This window comes from Pristiophorus japonicus, chromosome 2, assembly GCF_044704955.1.
Source record: "Pristiophorus japonicus isolate sPriJap1 chromosome 2, sPriJap1.hap1, whole genome shotgun sequence".
Lineage (NCBI taxonomy): Eukaryota > Metazoa > Chordata > Chondrichthyes > Pristiophoridae > Pristiophorus > Pristiophorus japonicus.
The window spans coordinates 5,226,912-5,247,668 of record NC_091978.1 but is presented as its reverse complement, the minus strand read 5'-3'; the positions used below and the strand labels follow the sequence as shown (position 1 = coordinate 5,247,668).

The 20,757-nt window shown below is 44.7% G+C and overlaps 1 protein-coding gene across 5 annotated transcripts in view; it reads right to left on the bottom strand.

Annotated features, from left to right (window-relative positions):
• Positions 1-20,757, bottom strand: part of znf638 (zinc finger protein 638) — a 207,623-nt gene that overhangs the window by 47,213 nt on the left and 139,653 nt on the right. For 3 of the 5 annotated variants that reach the window (XM_070866586.1, XM_070866591.1, XM_070866593.1), the window contains exons 9-16: positions 19,699-19,742; positions 14,701-14,774; positions 12,041-12,087; positions 9,890-10,024; positions 8,793-8,924; positions 5,998-6,045; positions 5,329-5,466; positions 3,816-3,944 (exon numbers count right to left, since the gene is read on the bottom strand). In XM_070866586.1, coding sequence (XP_070722687.1) covers positions 3,816-3,944; positions 5,329-5,466; positions 5,998-6,045; positions 8,793-8,924; positions 9,890-10,024; positions 12,041-12,087; positions 14,701-14,774; positions 19,699-19,742 — 747 coding nt within the window. The remainder of the gene's footprint in view (positions 1-3,815; positions 3,945-5,328; positions 5,467-5,997; positions 6,046-8,792; positions 8,925-9,889; positions 10,025-12,040; positions 12,088-14,700; positions 14,775-19,698; positions 19,743-20,757) is intronic. The other 2 variants (XM_070866594.1, XM_070866597.1) reach the window with 2 other exon arrangements.

Below are 20,757 nucleotides of genomic sequence, written 5' to 3'. Positions count from 1 at the left end.
AGCTTGGGAGTTTCCCTTCCTTGCGTCGAGAGGTGTACAACGCCTCCCCTAGCACTGCGCGCCCCCACCCCCCCCGACGCAGGGCCGAGATGATCAAACTTAAATACTAAAGTACTAAAGCGCAAACTATTCCTGTCCCATCGCCATTATCGCCCCGAAAATAGAAAAGCCGAAAATCCAGCCCTTCATCTTTTAAAAGAAAATTGGATAAATATTTGAAGCAAAGCAAGATATAGGGCTCCGGGGTCAGCGCAAGGGCGGAGAATTTAAAAAACATAGAACTATTGAATTGCTCTAGCAAAGAGCTGGCGCAGACACTATGGGCAGGTGGGGCTCCTCCTTCTGTGGTTCTATTTCTAGAGTTAAAATGGAATTGTATCAGAAAAAAATTAACGGGACTGAAAATAGAGGACCCCAGATCTGGTATCATCCGCGAATAGAGGTGGTCTTGGGCTGAGATAGTGCAGGAACGAACTAGAATTGTAAACAAACTTTTGGAGGAGATGGGAACTGTGCCAAAAAACTTAAGGTTGGCAATGTTACGTCTCCTCTCATAAGAAGGGAAGAGGATAAGCCTTGAAATGATGGGATTTGACATCAAAAAATCATGAAGGGTTTTGATCAAGCAAATAAGGAGAAACTGTTCCAGTGACAGGACACAGATTGGCAAAAGAACCAGAGGCGATGTGAGGAAACATTTTTTTCACAGCGAGTTGTTGTGATCTGGAACGCAGTGTCTGAAAGGGTGGTGGAAGCAGATTCAATAGTAACTTTTAAAAGGGAATCAGATAAATATTTGATGGGAAAAAATTACAGGGTTATGGGGAAACAGCAGGGGAGTGGGACTAATTAGATAACTCTACCAAAGAGAGCATAGGCATGATGAGCAGAATGGCCTCCTTCTGTGCTATATCATTCTATGATTCTTAGTCTTACCTCGCATGAAGGTAAACTTCTAGAATGGGATGAAATCAATGGACACTTGGTGAGGCATGGGCTGAGTGTTAGTAAGCGATTGACCATACCTAGCCAATAAATGAATACCAGCAATCTTTTAGGAAGTCAACACATCAATAACTGGCATTTATCCAGCACTGTTAATGTCGGAAAACGTCCCCAAGCTTCACAGTAATCAGAAAAAAACTGACACTGGGCCAAAGGAGGAGATACTAAGCTAAGTGACAAAAAGCTTGGTCAAATTGGTAGGTTTTAAAGAGTTAAGAATTCGACAACAATAACTGGTCCCTGTCCACTGGAATTTCACCTCCAGGGCCCAGGCCTACAAAATGGGGATATGTCCTTCTCCTACAGCAGATTTGGAATAAGGGCAGTCTTCAAAGAAACTGACCCTGATCTAGTTTACGCCTTTAAAAAAAAATTTGCCCTGCTGAAGCACTGACAGCAAAAGGCTAAAGATGAAGCACACTCGAGTTCCTAATTCCCAACATAAATCCAAGCATATTCTTAGTTACAATCAGAATCTACACCCCTACTGTAGCTACAGCCATTTTGGTTGACAAGTTGGTGCCTGTGAGATTAAGTTCAGTTTGCTCCAGGGCGAAGAGTACAGAAGCTAACTCTTCAAGATGCCATCACTGACAGGTACCCTTAAAGTTCCCATGGCCAGAAAATAACTTTCCCCTGCCTAAAACGTCTATGGTGAACAGCAATGGTGCCCCACAAGTTACCCTACAAACACCTGTCTTGGGGTATCTGTACTTGCTGGGGTGAGTCTTGATTTTGAAAGCATCCAAGCCAGGAGCCCACAAGTACCCGTCAGTGATCGTGCTTTCCAGAGAGCTACCTTCTCCACTAACTTTCAGTTCTCCTGTTGTTTGAACAGAGTCGCCCATCTGTCTGGAGGTGTTTCTTTTGCGAACGGAAGAGAATCAAAAGCAACAAAGTGCCTAAATCAGAAATACACAAGCTAACTCTAATATGTTTTAAGTGGAGAAGGTGAGGGCTTACCACGGGTCGCAAATTGAGGCCCAGCGCCTTGGGGCGGAGCAGTTCTTTTCTGTGGCATCTCCTTTGCAGCTGCCGGCTTGTGTTGCTTTTGCTTCGCTGCTAGCATGCGGCACGTCAGATCGTCCAGAAAATGAGGACCTAATAAGTCTCCAGTGGACAGGTTGGGAAAATCCACAGGACGAGAAGCAATATTTTCCATGCCAGTTGCCCGTAACAGCCTATCAGACCTCAACTCAGAGAGGAGAGTGCAGGTCTGCCCAGCTAAAACTACCGCCAGACGACATGCAGTGATCATGGACAGCAACTTCTCCTTCAGCTGGTTAGGAGAGAGGGAGTCAAAAACACCCTTCCGCTTATCCAGCTCGAAATTCTGGGCGGCTAAAATGAGGGGGCTTACACTTTCAGTCACCCTTGACTGGATGGAACGGGTTGCTTCCACCACACCCAACAACTTGTCAAGATCTTCTCTGCAGGAGACAATGTGCTTTGAGACAAGCATATCAAATATCGGCTGGTTGAGCTCAGGAGCAAGAACAGCAGGGATGTTAGGAATGCCCACATGGAATCGGAGACGGTTCTGGTGTTCCGGACTCAGTGGAAGACGGAACGCCAAGGGCACGAGAACATGGCATTCTAGTGGTGTCTCTCGGAAGATCATGGGTTTGCTGAAACTCCTGTCATCGAGGGAACCCTTCAGGGGCCCACCGGCCCAGCGAAGGAGCTCAGATGACCATTTTGCCTTTGTGGCATACAATATAGTCTCAAATGTGGACTTCTCTGGAACCGGTGCCACATTCTGACGGATTGGCTTAGCAATGGGAAGTGGCATGAATTGTATTGAGCGTCCGGTACACCCCCACCAGGGATTTGGTTCCTTGCTGACTGACTGTGCTCCAACCCATGGGCTAGGTTTTGCACTCGGCTTTGAATTTGGATCCTGTGGAGGATTTCTTGGAGGGTTGTCCAATCGGGGCTGCTGAACTAGAGGAGATTCGATGTATGATCCAGTTTGACTGTCGCTGGTGAAGTCAAGCTGTAATGAAGATAAAAGATTAAATGAGTCAGAGACTTCTTATTGGCTGTGACCGAAATGGTATAGAAATGGAAAGCTATACTTACGGCAAGGTCAAGAGGTCAGCCATCAAAGGCTAAAAAGGGAAGAGTCTAGTTTACAACCTGCCCAATCCCTGTTTTTGGGGAGGAGGAGGAATAATCTCTTGACTCTTAAGGATTTGACATTTCCTCAAGAATCCCATTCAGAGACACATTCTTCCCCACAGACCATCACCCAACTGGGCTACTCAACTGACTCCTCACGTCAGCAGTAAATCCACATTTACCTTGTCAAAAATAAAAATGAAACATCATCAGATGCTTGCCTAGCAAGTGCTACAGCGTTTCAGAAATGCAGTTCAACAGATTACAGGCAATACAAGAAGTCACAACACAAGGCACCAGCCATAGGAAGGCTTCAGCTTGGATACAGTTTTCTTAGGATGTGCTCTCTGGCAACTTCTCACTGACTGAGTATACTGGACAAACGCAGGCGTAGAATGACTTGGGAGATTTAAAGTGGCTGTTCGTCACATCTACCTGGAACAGCTGCTCTCTCGCACGCACACATATACACACACACTCAGGAGTTAAGCCTGGAGTGAGAGAAGGCTATTCAGCCCATCAAGCCCACTCTATGCAGAGTCCACGCGTGATTATTCTATCACAGACTCCCACCAACCTGCCAATCCCCTGTTCTTTTTCCTACCTCTCCTGGGGGAAAAAAAAGAATCAAGCAGCGCTGTCTACATCTCTATTAAACAAATGTGGTTAAACACCCTCAAAACACATACCTCTGGCTGTATTCCTGCATTCGGAGACAGAGAGAATTCCAGAGTTTTTCCATGGAAGTCATGAGGAATTTCTCCGAAAAAGTTGCACATAGATGTGGCAGCATTCCCACTCTCCAACTGTAGCAGGACCTGCAGCAAACACAGCACAAGACAGGGTTAAACAGTGTCGACAGGACAGCGAGTTACAATTAGGATTTTATCCAACTCGAAGTCCCCTAATGCAAATCATCAATTTACAGCACCATGGGACCCTCACACTGCATACGCTATCCTCAGTACACCTGGCCCCAAACAGCACAGTTCCCAGAATTGGTCACTGGATCGGGATCATGAGCAGGAACCTTGGCTGATTTTTCCAATCCTTAGACCAGACAGGAGGCCAATCTTAGCAACCTGACTAACACTGGCGGCGATCAGTCACCACAACACAAACCAGGCATTAAACTTGTGACCCCTGGTCTGTATGGCTCAATTCAACACTGTGCAGCATCCTTACTAACTGAGCCACCAGGGGAGCTCAGACACTTTTCTTGCAGTTACAGAATTTGATGGAACGATCTCAAAGTTGAGTAGGCTTCCAATTGTATAAACATATATATATATATATTTTTTAATCAGTTTGATGGCTAAAGAAACAGGCACGGCAGCACCGCTGCCAATGATGGTCATTAGTAAGGCTGCAATTCAGATTGCAGGGCATTTCGCCTCTTATGGTAGTTAATCATCATAATGTAACAGGAGTCATCCTCAAAACTACACCGAGCGGAATAGCCTCCTATTTAACTTGGTTGGTACTCAGTTTGCAACAAATCAGGTCCTACTGCTTCCATTCCATCTCATAGAAACATAGAAAATAGGTGCAGGAGTAGGCCATTCGGCCCTTCGAGCCTGCACTGCCATTCAATGAGTTCATGGCTGAACATGCAACTTCAGTACCCCATCCCTGCTTTCTCGCCATACCCCTTGATCCCCCTAGAAGTAAGGTCTGACACAGTCAACTCATTGTTACGCCTGAGACCTCCAAACTCTGCTACTCAGAAATTCACAGAGGTAGTGCTTCCATTGTCGGATGTGGAAATGCACATTGCTCCTCCCCAAAGGGGTCACGGTTCACTTAAACCTAAACTTAGCTCAGGTTGGCAACAGCCACGGCTTGACTGGGCCGCACAAGCGTGCACAGGAGCACAGCTGGAATTTAACTGGCAGTAAATGACACAGCCGGCCAGCACAGAACACAAGTGGCAAGAGCCACAACTCCAGCGACCAGATCCTGGCAACAAGCCAGGCCAGCTGGTCAATCCACAGCACCCTGGGGTACTGTAGACCTTCCTGGCTCAGTATTGGATGAGTCAGCCAGCCACAGCAGATCGCCTCATCAATAAGCATTTATCATGTGTCATTGTACAGTCAACACAGCCCCAAGAAGCCCTTCTAACTTACCCCAACCCCTTCCAAGGAGGATACAAAAAGAAACAAATGCACAGAAAAATGATGCAGCCGTGGAGGCGTTTACCTTGTTGTGTGGCTTCAGGAACATGGAATCCTTCACCCTTCCGAATCGAAAAGCAACACACAGGATGTCGACTTCTGTATAGCCGTCCTCGGGTAGATTGCTTATGTGAGCTAAATGGTCATATATAGTGCACCCGGCCTACGTAAAGAGAACGAGGAGACCAAGGAAATAAAACGAGGTAAACAATCAAGAGGTGATGAGCAACACGGTGCAGTCGCAATACAGCTTGTATCAGGAATTTTAAGACAATGCAGGGCACCAGGTTTCGCTGCCTCCCAACTCAAGCATACAGTGTCCCTTCTGTGGTCAGGGCACACTTCCACCGCCTCCACCAGCTTTCTGGTCACTCTTCACGCGCAAGTCCAAACAGTGATTGGTGGCAGACCTTTTGTTTGTAGATGTCTCAGACAATCCCAATCCAATCCTAATTTTCCAAGTACAGTTGCTGAATAGCAATCAATTGTAGAATCTGCCTGATTTATTTCTCTCACCCCCCCACCCACCCCCCACTCCCAATTGGGCCTGCTAAGGCCACTTCCACTGTTGTCCATTCTGTGATTTAAGAAAATCAATTTGCAATCTCCTATACATGGACCAAATTAAGGGAATGCTCCCCTGAACTGTCAGGTCCCGCCCTCCTGAAAACATATGAAGCAGCAAGATACTTACATCTGGTTTAAACCCAGATTCTTCAATCATATCTTTAAATATAACTTCCTGGAGAAGACAGAAAAAGGTAAGAATTGAGTATGAATAACCTGACCAATTTGCAGTCACCATGGCTGTAATTGATACAGCTTCAAGCCTAGTAAAGTCGTTTGCCATGTTCATTTAATGGTTTTCTTCACAATAAAAATATCTACTGTTTATAGTTTCCTTTCCCTTTTTATCACCCATCTACTGAAATTGGTGTACGCCACTCATGCCAAACAGTCAGATAGCAAATCGGCAGCCCTGTTTTATTCTGCGCACGGTTTTCTTTCCCATCGACTTCAGGGCAGAGTGTAAAACAGGACTGCCAATTCGTTATCAGTCTGTTTTGCACTACCGGCATGGACCAATTTCACCCCCACTGACTCTTGCTGAGGTATAGCTCCACAGACTCGTGAATCTCCCAGCTTAGCAACCAAATACATTTAGACCATCCTTCTCACAGTTACCCTGCCTGCCAGATTCATCCAAAAATGTATAATCCTTTGAGGAGAAAGTTATCCCCCGTTACACTGAACATCATTCACGTTACCCTCTGCACCCTCGCCAACACAGCGACATCGCGTTTCGTTGCACAGAGATCAGAACGGGGTACGGTAGCATAGTGGTTATGTTACTAGACTAGTAATCTAGAAGCCTATACTAATGATCCAGAGACACGAGTTCAAATCCCACCACGGCAGCTGGCGATTCTACAAGATGCATTGGCAGCAACTCGCCAAGGCTTCTTCAGCAGCAAACCCCACCCCCTCCCCCCCGCCAAACCCACGACCTCTACCACCTAGGACAAGGGCAGCAGGCGCAGGTAAACACCAACACCTCCAAGTTCCCCTACAAGTCACACACCATCCTTACTTTGAATTATATTGCCATTCCTTCATTGTCGCTGGGATAATAGAACTCCCTCCCTAACAGCACTGTGGGAGTACCTTCGCCACACGGACTGCAGCGGTTCAAGAAGACGGCTCACCACCACCACCACCTTTTCAAGGGGCAATTAGGGATGGGCAAAAAATGCCGGCCATGCCAGCGCCACCCACATCCCATGAATGAAGAAAAAAATTGCCTTGGACATCCAGGTCTGAGTACTGGCCCATATGGGACTCCACGCAGCAGCTCAACACAGTTTGACATTACATTTATAAAGCAACAACACCTCATCTTTCATACAGCCTTCTGGACTCAACATTTAGTTCAACAATTTCAGTGCATAATCTTTGGCTCCCTTTTCTTGCCCCCTCCCCCACTATCTTAGGTTTTTCTTCTCCTTTTTTCCCTTTGTCTATAATGGCAGCTGGTCATTACTACGCCATTCACACCCTATCCAGATTAACCTTTTTCTAACCTCTATCATTCCCATCGGTGCAGGCTCGAAGGGCCGAATAGCCTACTCCTGCACCTATTTTCTAGGTTTCAATTCGGCGCATCATCCCCCTTTCGTGTCTCTAATCTCTCCTGCCTTCCACCCGATCACAGACTTTCCCTTTTGTTCTATCTCCCCCCCACCCCGCTCAGTGCTGAAGAATGCACTCTTTTCGAACATTTGCCAGTTCTCTCGAAAGGTCATCGACCCAAAACGTTAACCCTGTTTCTCTCTCCACAGCTGCTGGCTGACCTGCTGAGTATTTCCAGCATTTTCTGTTTTTATTTCAGATTCCAGCATCCACAGTATTTTGCTTTTGACATTACATTTACTCCACTTCTCATTTAACCTTTTACCCAGTCCCACATTCTACTATGGATCGTGTTTTCCTTTTAAGTCTCACGTGTGACACTTTTTCAAAATCTTCATGATGGTTAATAAATTGTATCAGTAATTATACTGTCTACTTGGAACATTACTAAAGAGCTTTGAGTCTCCAATTTCCAAGGTCCTTAAATCACCCCAGATATTTGACCTGTCAGTTGCGGCTCGGTGGATAGCACTCTCACCTCTGAGTAAGGCAGCTGTGGGTTCAAGTCTCATTTCAGTCCTAAATGAGTCTTTATTCTGAGACTGTGACCCCTGGTTCTAGACACCCAGTCAGGGGAAACATCCTCCCTGCATCTACCTGTCAAGCCCTGTAAGTATTTTTTGTGTTTCAATGAAATCATCTCATTGTTCTAAACTGTAGAGAATACAGGCCTAGTCTGCTCCATTTCTCCTCATAGGACAATCCCCCCCATCCCAGGCATCAGTCTGGTGAACCTTTTGTTGCACTCCGTCTATGGCAAGTATATCCTTCCTTAGGTAAGGAGACTAAAACTGTGCACAATACTCCCGGGTGTGGTCTCACCAGGGCCCTATATAATTGTAATAAGACGTCTTTACTCTTATACTCAAATCCTCTTGTAATAAAGGCCAACATACCATTTGCTTTCTTAATTGCTTGCTGTACCTCCATGTTAACTTTGTGATTCGTGTACAAGGACACCCAACATTTTCCAATCTCTCACCATTTAAAAAGTATTCTGCTTTTCTATTTTTCCTACCAAAGTGGATTAACTTCACATTTCTCCACATCATATTCCATTTGCCATGTTCTTGCCCACTCACTGAGCCTGTCTGGAGGCCTCTTTGCATCCTCCTCACAACTTACATTCACATTATAACAGTAACTAAACTACAAAAGTACTTAGTTGCCTGTAAAGCGCTTTGGGACGTCCTGAGGTCGTGAAAGGCGCTATATAAATGCAAGTTATTCATTCAGTAACAGACCAGCAGTCGGATTCTCACTGGCTCAAACACTTTCACTCCTTTCGGTTCCCCTTACCATGTCACTCAGATCCACATACTGATGTAGTATTTTCATGCTGATTGCATTTCCTTTCAACTTGATTGTGGAAAGGCTGTAAAACTCCACCATTTTCGACGCTGCTTTCGAACAGGCCATTTCCAGGTACGCCTTACAATTAAAATAAAATGTTTTAAGGAAGAGGAAATTGGAACGGGTATCATGTAACAGAAAAGGTAACACTGAAACCCTAAAATGTTTTATATACCAGGCTTATTTAATGTATTAACACCATTACACTGCAGGGGGAAAAAACACACTTGCCAATTCACTTTTGTATTGTGTGACATGCTTATTGTACATGCTTAATTCGCCCATTCAAATTGCTGCCATACATCTGCAATTGCTTTCTATATCCACCCTAATGAATCCATTTATTATTTTAAACACTTCAATTAGATCACCTGTTAACCTTCTAAACTCAAGGGAATACAAGCCACGTTTGTGCAAACGGTCCTACAATTTAACCCTTTCAGCCCTGGTATCATTCTGGTGAATCTCACTGTAACCTCTCCAAAGCCAATATATCTGCCACAGTCTAACCATGTCCCTTTGTAACTTCCTGCTCCCATTTACACAACTTACTGTGCCTCTTAATTTAGTGTCATCTGCAAACTTGGACATGCAACTCTATTCTTCATCAAGTCGTTAACAAGTCATTGAAAAGCTGAGGCCCCAGTATACAAAGGTAACTTGTCTGTGCAGCTCAGTGTTCGTCTCGCTTATCGTCCTTTCACCTCACAGAATAGGATCTACATAATTCCCACAACACACCACTGACATTCAGTTGGCAACATTAATTTATTAATTATTTTCTGACAGCAGGCAATCTTCACCGTGTCAGCAAAGGAACAGAAACCAAAATGGAAACAAAGGGACAAGGCAGAACATGCAGGAGGAACGGGGATAAACTAAGAGCACTACCCATGTCTGTCTTGATTTAAATCAATATTGCCAACAAAGAATGTGACCAGGAACGGCCAAGGAAAAAAAAAAATCACCTGAACGATGTTACGAACCCCGATACAAGCAGCACGCACAGGTTGACCACATATTAAGCAGCGAGCAACACTCACCTGGTGTCTGGAGAATGTGATAACTACATTCAACACTTGTCCAAAGGGCTTTGCCAGCCTTTTCAGGTCATCCTCTTTATAACCTTTAGCTGGAAGATTGTTAATTCGAATAACTCGTCCTTTTCCATTTACATTCTGTAAAGCAAAAGGAAAACCACTAAACCAACTAGGTTATAACAAGGTTACAGAAAGGATGGGAAAACCACAGGGGCCTCATTTAAGTTAAAACATTCCTCCAAATACCACAAGATGCAGTTTAAAATAACAGAAAATGCGCATCAAATGATCAGTGTGTTCAACTTTACACGGCTGATGGGGATCGCACCCTTTCAGGTGTCGACTATGCTGCTAAGAGATAAGCAACTTGGCCTTTTTCAAATGTTCTCGTTTAAAAAAAAATCTCATTCTTTCTTTCGCACTTTACCTCCCTTCTTGGAATCACCCCATAGCTCTGCAATTAGCCAGACTAAGAGGCTGGGCACAATCAGACCTCTTGTCAACACCACTCCAGTTTTACGGTCTGATCCGGTAGAAAAGTGCCTGGCTTTCACTGGAGACAGTCTCACAAAAGAGCATGTTGTGGGGAGTGTAATGGTCCCCCTTGTGTACTACTGTGGCAATGCAACTATTGATGTAAATACAATAAAGGGTCATGTGACAGTCACATGATGACAGTTGGAACCATTTTATACAGTGTGTTTGTTATTGATGTTGTAAGAATATATCACAGAGCATGCAAATTTTGAAGTAAGCTGCACTGTTTGTTGACATGTAACATATATAGAAATTAAACAAAGGGTTACAGGTTGAAATTTACTCAGGTTCAGTTGTTATATCCTATGCTCGCTAACTTGCATTGGCTCCCGGTCTAGCAAAGCCTCAATGTAAAAATTTCCATCCTTAAATCCCTCCATGGCATCACCCCTCCCTATTGCTAACCTCATCTAGTCCTACGGCCCTCCAATATATCTGTGCACCTCGAATTTTGGCATCTTGTGCATCCCCGATTTGTTTCACCCTGCCACTGACGATCGTTCCTTCAGCTGCCTAGACCCTTATTGCTCTGGAATTCCCTTCCTAAACCTCTCCGCCTCTCTCTCTCTCTGTGCGCACTTCTTAAAACCTACCTCTTTGACCAAGCCCCTGTCCTAATATCTCCTTATATGGCTTGATGTCAGAATTTGTCTGATAATTGCTCCTGTGAAGCGCTGTGGGACTTTTTTTTCCTGTGTTAAAGGCGCTACATAAATGCAAGTTGTATAGTGAACTGAAGTTGCAAGATTAGAGATAGCCTGGAAAATGGTTAACATTTTAGGCAACTGGTTAAAAACTGGGAAGTTAGAAGGAAGTGTACCATATAGAGTAAGAGACACATAGATTTTTTTTGTTTGTTCTCAGGATGTAGCGTGCTTGCAAGGCTGAGAAGGCAGTGATGCACCTTCTCTGTGGTGATGCTGCTCCCAACATTGGCATTAGATAGGGAAAGCCACTGTTGTAGTGACACTGGTTCAAGAATTTAAAAGTATTTTGGGAGAGACCGAATTGAGGGACATGGAGAGAGGTGGGTAAGATCCCTGCAAAACAGATGTGTGAATTCCCAGTTTGACACGTTTATTAGGGGAAATTGTCCTGGCTCCACACCTAGATGCAGCAAATGTCCAAAAATCAATTGGCTTGGGAGTGCACACCAGTAAAGGAAGCTGCCCAATTTTCCAACATTCACCAAGTCCAGGCCATCCTGCGTGTTTGAGTTCAGACCCTCTTGGGTTATTAAGATAATGAATTCGGTGAGCGAGTGTTACACGGTTGGAATCTAAATCAAGGATGGAGTAAACCGTAATCTGACCCCTGCCCTGAAAAGATCAAATTGTTGTTGATGAATTCACACCAGTTAAGAAATGGAGTATATATACGGCGGGCTGGGCTATTTGTTTTGTTTTGCTGGTGGCAAGTCTAGTGTCCAGCACAGTCAGCGTAGGAGGTATCTTCATCGAAAGTGCAACAATTGTGACGTGACAACCGTAGGCTCACAGTGAGAGCGGCAGCCGATTAAAAGTATTAGATTATTGTTTATACTGTTTTCTAATGCCAATAAATAGCGAGGTATAATACTCTCCTGCTCAGCAACATTAACAAATGAGTGACACTGACCTCGGATTGGGCCTGGTCCACTGCAGCGCCTTCACCCCCACCGATCTCTGAAACAGTAATGTGTAATCAGAAAGCTGCAAGTAACTAAACTAAACAAAGGACAGATTTTCAAAGCGAGACATTCTGCAACTCTCCAGTTCAGAATTAATATACGGTAGATTTAAAACTATATACCACTTTATCCCAAATAACCAGCTAAAGTTCGCGATTCTGGTAATGATATACAGGTACAACATCCGAAATCCTTGGGACTGAATCCGTTTCAGTTTTTCTTGTCTGAAATCCGGAATCCTCGACCAAATCCCTGCTGGGTTTTGAGCGGCAAGATCCAAAATCTGGCGAAACTCGAAATCCGGATTTAATTTTCTTGTCTGAAATCCGGAATCCTCGACCGAAAAATGTCTGGTTTTCAGATAACGATTCCGGATGACTCCATCAGCTATTCCCAAAATGTCCGTTTTTGATCAATTCCAGTTTTCGGAGACATTGGGACATTGAGAATCAATTACAGGTGCAATGTGTTAAAAAGAGCCAGTATTGTGAATATAGCAGTTTAGCTCTAGGGGTTGATCAGAAACATGTTCATGCACGCTATTAAGAGTTATAATTGTTTGGAGAGAGCAGTGGGCTATAAACCTCTCTCTCTTCCTTCAAGACGCACCTTAAAATCTACCTCTTTGACCAAGCTTTTGGTCACCTGTCCTAATTATCTCCTTATGTGGCTTGGTGCAAAATTATGTTTGATAACATTCCTGTGAAGTGCCTTGGGACGTTTTACTATGCTATATAAATGCATGTAGAAGCAGTAGCAGTAAAGGACTGATAGGATTAAGGATTAACTCACTAAAAGTACCTAGCTATGCTATGCTGAACCCAGGAGTGCCCGATAGAGTGAAGCTCGCTCTACTCTGGTCCAAAAACTAACTCAACGATTTCCTTATAAAATCGTAAGAATTAGGAACAGGAGTAGGTCATACGGCCCCTCAATTGCTCCGCCATTCAATAAGATCGCGGCTGATCTTTGACCTCAACTCTGCTTTCCCGCCGAATCCCCAAAAATACATTCCATTGAGAAACAAAAATGCCATGGGAAAAGTGATCCACCCGTGGCTAACTAAAGTAGTTAAGGATAGCATTAGATTGAAAGAAGCTTATAATAAGGGATATGGAGATCGGGCGGGAAAGTGGGAGTCGAGGTCGAGGATCAGCCATGATCTTATTGAATGGCGGAGCAGGCTCGAGGGGCCGTGTGGCCCACTCCTGCTCCTATTTCTTATGTTCTTATCCCTTAATTTGCCTACAGTCCAAAAATCGATCTCTCTCAGCCTTATACTCAACAGCTCAGGATCCACAGCACTTTTGGGTAGAGAAGTCCAAAGATTCACAACCTTCAGAAGAAATTCCTCATCATTGCAGTCGACCCCCTTGGCCTGAGACTATGCCCCCTAGTTCAAGAATCTCCAGCCAGGGGAAATAACCTCTCAGCATCTACCTTGTCAATCCCCCCCTCAGTATATGTTTCAATGAGATCACCTCTCATTCTTCGAAACTCCAGAGAGTATAGACCCAATCTACTCAATTTCTCCTCATATCCCAGGAATCAATCTAGTGAATCTTCGTTGCAACTCCTCTAAGGCAAGCATGTCCTTCCTCATAAGGAGACCAAAACACTGCACAGTATTCCAGGTGTGGTCTCACCAAAGCCCTGTAACATTGTAGAAAGACATTCTTACTCTTGTGCTCTAACTCCCTTGCAATAAAGGCCAACATGCTATTTGTCTTCCTAATTGCTTTCTGTACCTGCATGCTAACTTTGTTTCCTGTGCTGACACCCAAATCTCTCTGAACACCAACAATTAAAATTTTTTCACCATTTAAAACATTGTTTTTCTATTCTTCCCACCAAAACGAATAACCTCACATTTCCCCACATTATACTCCATCTGCCACCTTATTGCCCACTCACTTAACCTGCCTATATCCCTTTGCAGATTCTGTGTGCCCTCACAGCCTACTTTCCCACCTAGCTTTGTATTGTCAGCAAACTTGGATGCATTGCACTCGGTCCCTTTATCCAAGTCATTGATATAAATTGTAAATATCTGAGACCCCAGCATTGATCCCTGCGGCACCCCACTGGTTACAGCCTGCCAACAAGAAAATGACCCGTTTATCCCAACTTTGTTTTCTGTCTGATAACCAATTCTTTATCCATGCTAATATATTACCCCCAACCCCATGAGCTCGTATCTTGCCTTTTATGTGGCACCTTATAAAATGTCTTTTGGAAATCCACTGGTTCTCTTTTATCTACACTGCTAGTTATATTCACAAAATATACTAATAAATTTGTTAAACACGATTTCCCTTTCATTAAACCATGTTGACTCTGCCTGATCATAGGATTATGGCCATGGCCTCGAGACTGAATGCAGGGTCAACTGATGCTGCATAATGGGAAGTTCTGCTTTGTGGACTCAATACCACTCGCAACTAGGTTGAAACTGCATCAAACTCATCTCAATTAGGGCTCAGAGATTTATCTCAGTTTGAGCTGAATTCAAAAGCAACTTTCCAAGTACCACATCCGCCTTCCAGGAAACAATCGATCACATTTAAGCAATTAAAACATTTTATAAATCTTTCTCATAGTAGCTTACTTGCATTAGCTGAAGTGGGGGTAGTTCCTGAAGTACCCTGAACACCACTGGTCCCTGGAGCATTCATACCCTTCCTGAATGGGACAAAGAAAAAGGGAATGTGACATATAGCTACAATAACACAGGACATTCGTGTGCAACAAACATCTAACCAGACAGGAAAATAGTTACATCCAGGTTAAAGATTTCCCAATACTGACGAACACTGAACAGTTGCAGTGCTTTCACTATGATCTGTGTGGCGCGACAAGTTGCGATTGATCACAATGGCACAAGTGAATGTGAGAGGGGGGGGGCGAGGGAGAAAGATGGGGGGGGGGGCGAGGGAGAAAGATGGGGGGGGGGCGAGGGAGAAAAAGGGGGGCGAGGGAGAAAGAGGGGGGGCGAGGGAGAAAGAGGGGGGGCGAGGGAGAAAGAGGGGGGGCGAGGGAGAAAGAGGGGGGGCGAGGGAGAAAGAGGGGGGGCGAGGGAGAAAGAGGGGGGGCGAGGGAGAAAGAGGGGGGGCGAGGGAGAAAGAGGGGGGGCGAGGGAGAAAGAGGGGGGGCGAGGGAGAAAGAGGGGGGGCGAGGGAGAAAGAGGGGGGCGAGGGAGAAAGAGGGGGGGCGAGGGAGAAAGAGGGGGGGCGAGGGAGAAAGAGGGGGGGCGAGGGAGAAAGAGGGGGGGCGAGGGAGAGGCGAGGGAGGAGAATTCCAGATTTATAACCCTCAGAGAAAAAATTCCTCCTCATCTCAATTTTAAATGGGCGACCCCTTATTTTAAAACTATGCCCCTAATTCTAGATTCCCCCATGAGTGGGAACATCTTCTCTGCATCTACCTTGTCGAGCCACCTCATTATCTTATGTTTTAATAAGATCACCTCTCATTCTTCTGAACTCCAATGAGTACAGTCCCAACCTGCTCAACCATTCTTCATAAGTCAACACCTTCATCTCGGGAATCAACCTCGTGAACCTTCGAACTGCCTCTAATGCAAGTATATTCTTCCGTAAATACGGAGACCAAAACGGTCCCCAGTACAGTTGTAGCAGGACTTCTCTGCTTTTATACTCCATTCCCCTTGCAATAAAGGCCAACATTCCATTTGCCTTCCTGATTACTTGTTGTACCTGCATACTAACTTTTTGTGTTTCATGCACAAGGACCCCCAGGTCTCTGTGTACTGCAACACTTTGCAATTTTTCTCCATTTAAATTCTAATTTGCTTTCTTATTTTTTTCTGCCAAAGTGGATAATCTCTCACTTTCCCACATTATACACCATGTGCCACATTTTTGCCCACTCACTTAGCCTGTCTATATCCCTTTGCAGATTTTGTGTCCTCCTCACAACTTGCTTTCCCACCCATCTTTGTATAATCAGCAAACTTGGCTACATTCGGTCCCTTCATCCAAGTCATTAATATAGATTGTAAATAGTTGAGGCCCCAGCACCGATCCCTGTGGCACCCCACTAGTTGTTGTTTGCCATTGATGACCCATTTATCCCGACTCTCCTGTTTTCTGTTAATTAGCCAATCCTCTGTCCATGTTAATATATTACACCCCCAACCCTGTGAACTTTCATCTTGTGCAGTAACCTTTTATGTGGCATATTATCGAATGTTTTCTGAAAATCTAAATACACCACATCCACTGGTTCCCCCTTATCCATCCTGCATGTTACATCCTCAAAGGACTCCCAACAAATTTGCTATTGAGGGAGTGCAGCGAAGGTTCACCAGACTGATTCCCGGGATGGCGGGACTGACATATCAAGAAAGACTGGATCAACTGCGCTTGTATTCACTGGAGTTCAGAAGAATGAGAGGGGATCTCATAGAAACGTTTAAAATTCTGACGGGTTTAGACAGGTTAGATGCAGGAAGAATGTTCCCAATGTTGGGGAAGTCCAGAACCAGGGGTCACAGTCTAAGGATAAGGGGTAAGCCATTTAGGACCGAGATGAGGAGAAACTTCTTCACCCAGAGAGTGGTGAACCTGTGGAATTCTCTACCACAGAAAGTTGTTGAGGCCAATTCACTAAATATATTCAAAAAGGAGTTAGATGTAGTCCTTACTACTAGGGGGATCAAGGGGTATGGCGAGAAAGCAGGAATGGGGTACTGAAGTTGCATGTTCAGCCATGAACTCATTGAATGGCGGTGCAGACTCGAAGGGCCGAATGGCCTACTCCTGCACCTATTTTCTATGTTTCTATGATTTCCCTTTCATAAAACCATGCTGACTCTGCTTGACTTAAGTTATGCTTTTCCAAAATGTCCCGCTACTGCTTCCTTAATGCTGGACTCCAGCATTTTCCCAACGACAGATGTTAGGCTAACAGGTCTACAGTTTTCTGTCTGCCTCCTTTTTTTAAAATAAGGACGCTATATTTGCGGTTTTACAATCCGTTGGGACCTCCCCAGAGTCCAGGGAATTTTGGTAGATTACAACCAATGCATCCACTTCTTTTAAGACCCTAGGATGCAAGCCATCAGGTCCAGGGGGCTTGTCCACCTTTAGTCCCATTATTTTACGGAGTACTACTTCTTTAGTGATGGTGATTGTTTTAAGTTCCTCCCTCCCTATATTATCCATTATTGGGATGTTTTTAGTGTCTTCTACCATGAACACCGATACAAAATATTTGTTCAACGTCTCTGCAATTTCTCTGTTCCCCGTTATTTCCCCAGTCTCATCCTCTAAGGGACCAACATTTACTTTAGTCACTCTCTTCCTGGTTATATACCTGTAGAAACTCTTAGAAACATAGAAAATAGGTGCAGGAGTAGGCCATTCAGCCCTTCGAGCCTGCACCACCATTCAATATGATCATGGCTGATCATTCACCTCAGTACCCCTTTCCCGCTTTCTCTCCATACCCCTTGATCCCTTTAGCTGTAAGGGCCACATCTAATGCCCTCTTGAATAAATCCAATGAATTGGCATCAACGACTCTCTGCGGCAGGGAATTCCACAGGTTAACAACTCTGAGTGAAGAAGTTTCTCCTCATCTCAGTCCTAAATGGCCTACCTCTTATCCTAAGACTGTGTCTCGGTTCTGGATTTTCCCCAACATCGGGAACATTTTCCCCGCATCTAACCTGTCCTGTCCTGTCAGAATCTTATACATTTCTATGAGATCTCCTCTCACCCTTCTAAACTCCAGTGTATAAAGGCCCAGTTGATCTAGTCTCTCCTGATATGTCAGTCCAGCCATCCCTGGAATCAGTCTGGTGAACCTTCGCTGCACTCCCTCAATAGCAAGAACGTCCTTCCTCAGATTAGGTGACCAAAACTGAACACAATATTCCAGATGAGGCCTCACCAAGGTCCTGTACAATTGCAGTAAGACCTCCCTACTCCTATACTCAAATCCCCTAGCTATGAAGGCCAATATGCCATTTGCCTTCTTCACCGCCTGCTGTACCTGCATGCCTATTTTCAATGACTGATGAACCATGACACCCAGGTCTCGTTGCACCTCCACTTTTCCTAATCTGCCGCCATTCAGATAATATTCTGCCTTCGTGTTTTTGCCACCAAAGTGGATAACCTCACATTTATCCACATTATACTGCATCTGCCATGCATTTTCCCACTCACCTAACTTGTCCAAGTCACCCTGCAGCCTCTTAGCATCCTCCTCACAGCTTACTATCTGTTTTTATATTTCTTGCTTGTTTTAGTGTCTATCTATCTTCCCTCTATTAATTTTTTAATCGTTCTTTGCTGGTTTTTAAAAGTTTCCCAATCCTCTGGTCTCCCACTAATCTTGGCCACTTTGTATGCCATTGTTTTCAATTTGATACCATTCCTTATTTCCTTAGTTAGCCACGAATGGTTATCCCTTCTCTTAAAATCTTCCTTCTCATTGGAATATATTTTTGTTGAGTTATGAAATATCTCCTTAAATGTCCGCCATTGCTCATCAACCATCTTACACTTTAATCTGTTTCCCCAGTCCACTTTAGCCAACTCTTTCCTCATAGGGAGAGGGGGGGCGAGGGAGAGAGAGAGGGAGAAAAATAGACATTATCATGGAATTCTGCTCTGTGAGAAACCGCCAGCTGTACAATTACAGATTCTGTATTTCCAAATGTGGGGTTTGCCTTCAAGAGCTTTCAGAACTGGGAAATAGTATTAATGGTTACAGGTCTGTCATTGGTAACAATTTGAACATCACATGCAGTCGTCTTGTTTTCCTATATTGGTACCAGTATACGAAGTAAGCCTAGTGACAACACTGCTGGCTGTGCAATCATTTATTAATAAAGTTCTTTAAGCTGAGCGTACACGGTGCAAACATACTAATATGTCACAGAGATGCTGAATCACCAACGTGCAACCACAAGGGCAACAGTGGGTGCAGGTTGAATTTACCCCCTTGCCTTGAGGTTCCTGGCAGAAACCAGCAGAGGAAGAGAACCACGCATCCCCCAGCATTCAGCCAAACAGCAGTTCTGACAGAGGCCTGGACAGCAGGTGTGAAGCTTTCAGTCTGGCAGTTTGTTAGTTTGTCCTATGTTCCCTCAATAGCTGTCGCCCACTCAGATTTCAACCTCTGATTCACTCGTGTCGAGTGACACCATGGCAGGTAGAGTTTACCCAGAGTTGGCAGAGTCCAGAAATATCTCTCTCTGTCGTAGGATAAACGTGCTGAACTGCAAAGAGCAATAGCCAATCAGCATCACTGCTGACACTCACCTCACTGGAGGTTGGGGAATGCTGTCGTCATTTAAGCAAAACACAGAAACTCACTCTTTGTTTTATGCACAAAAATATTCGTAAAATAACAGGGTACTTTCCACCTCATGTGGAGGGAGAGTAAACAGTTGCTCCTACACGTTAATAAAACAATTAATTTCCTCTCCCAACGGATCAGCTGACGATACTGGGTCACATGGAAAGTACTGCAGTTCCGACAGCTCTGGGATTGACACTCAATCTGTACCCACCCGTAGTCAGGCAGAATAGTTCCAGAATTCCCTTGGTTGCAGAGACCAACAAATACTTACTGCGCAGCGGAGGAGGCTTGGCTCTGTGACTGCTCCTTCTGACCCTATTGAAAGAAAAAAAAAAAGTGTTAGGATTTTCCAGTCGCATTTTGTCATCCTGCTATACCAAGCAGTGGAGAAGCAAGGGGGGTCGGTACTAACCAGGAGAGCACACGAGAGAAGATCGGCAAGATATCCATAGGGAAAGCGTGTATTTCAGGTATACACCTATAGCCCCCGTTCAAATTCTGATCAGTGCCCAATAACCCAATGGAAAGCTGCTCAGCAAGTTTGCTGTTTCCATGTTGTGGTCACTAATTAATTCCAAGAGGGACTGATGATCATAGTAAAACTGAAATCAGATTCTCCACGAAAACTACAGGACATTAACAATCTGTGTTATTCATCCTGCAGATAGTGCTCCTAGGTTGTAGCAGGCTCGAATCCACAATGCTTTAGAACAGCCTATCCATCTCTGTAAGGGCCTGGACAGGACAGTGTTAACTAGGTGATGTTCTGTCACCTGGGTTCAAATCTAGGCCAGATGATGGAGGAAAGTCTGCTCTCTACGCTAGATGTGTTGGAGACAGTTTCGAAGCCAAGTCCCGGTAGATGTGGACAAGCAGCACAAATCCGCCCCCATGTGGTATCAGAGTTGACAAATGTTCCGAGGAGCCACAGGATACAACGCTGGGGAGAATATTCCACTTTTACTGGTGTAGACAGGGATGCTCTTGTGAAGTTAGGGGCTGAGACACTACAGTGTCCAGTACAGTGCATCAGGACCATGGTACACTCGGTCTCCAAATCCCTGCTTGCTGCACAGAGGAGACTGGCATTTATATCCCATCTCATGACAGCTGGCAAACGCTCCAGCATGCTTTATATATACTGAATTACTTTGGCTGTAGCCAAACACATTCCACACAGCAATGACTATTTACCTGCTTCTGGCAATGTTTGTTGAAGGAATGTTGGTCAGGATATTGGGAGAATGCCCTTCTCCTCTTCGATCAGTGCCCAGAGGACAGCAGATCGGACAGTAAAAGTGTCAGCCTCGAGTCTGTGCTCAGAGCTTGG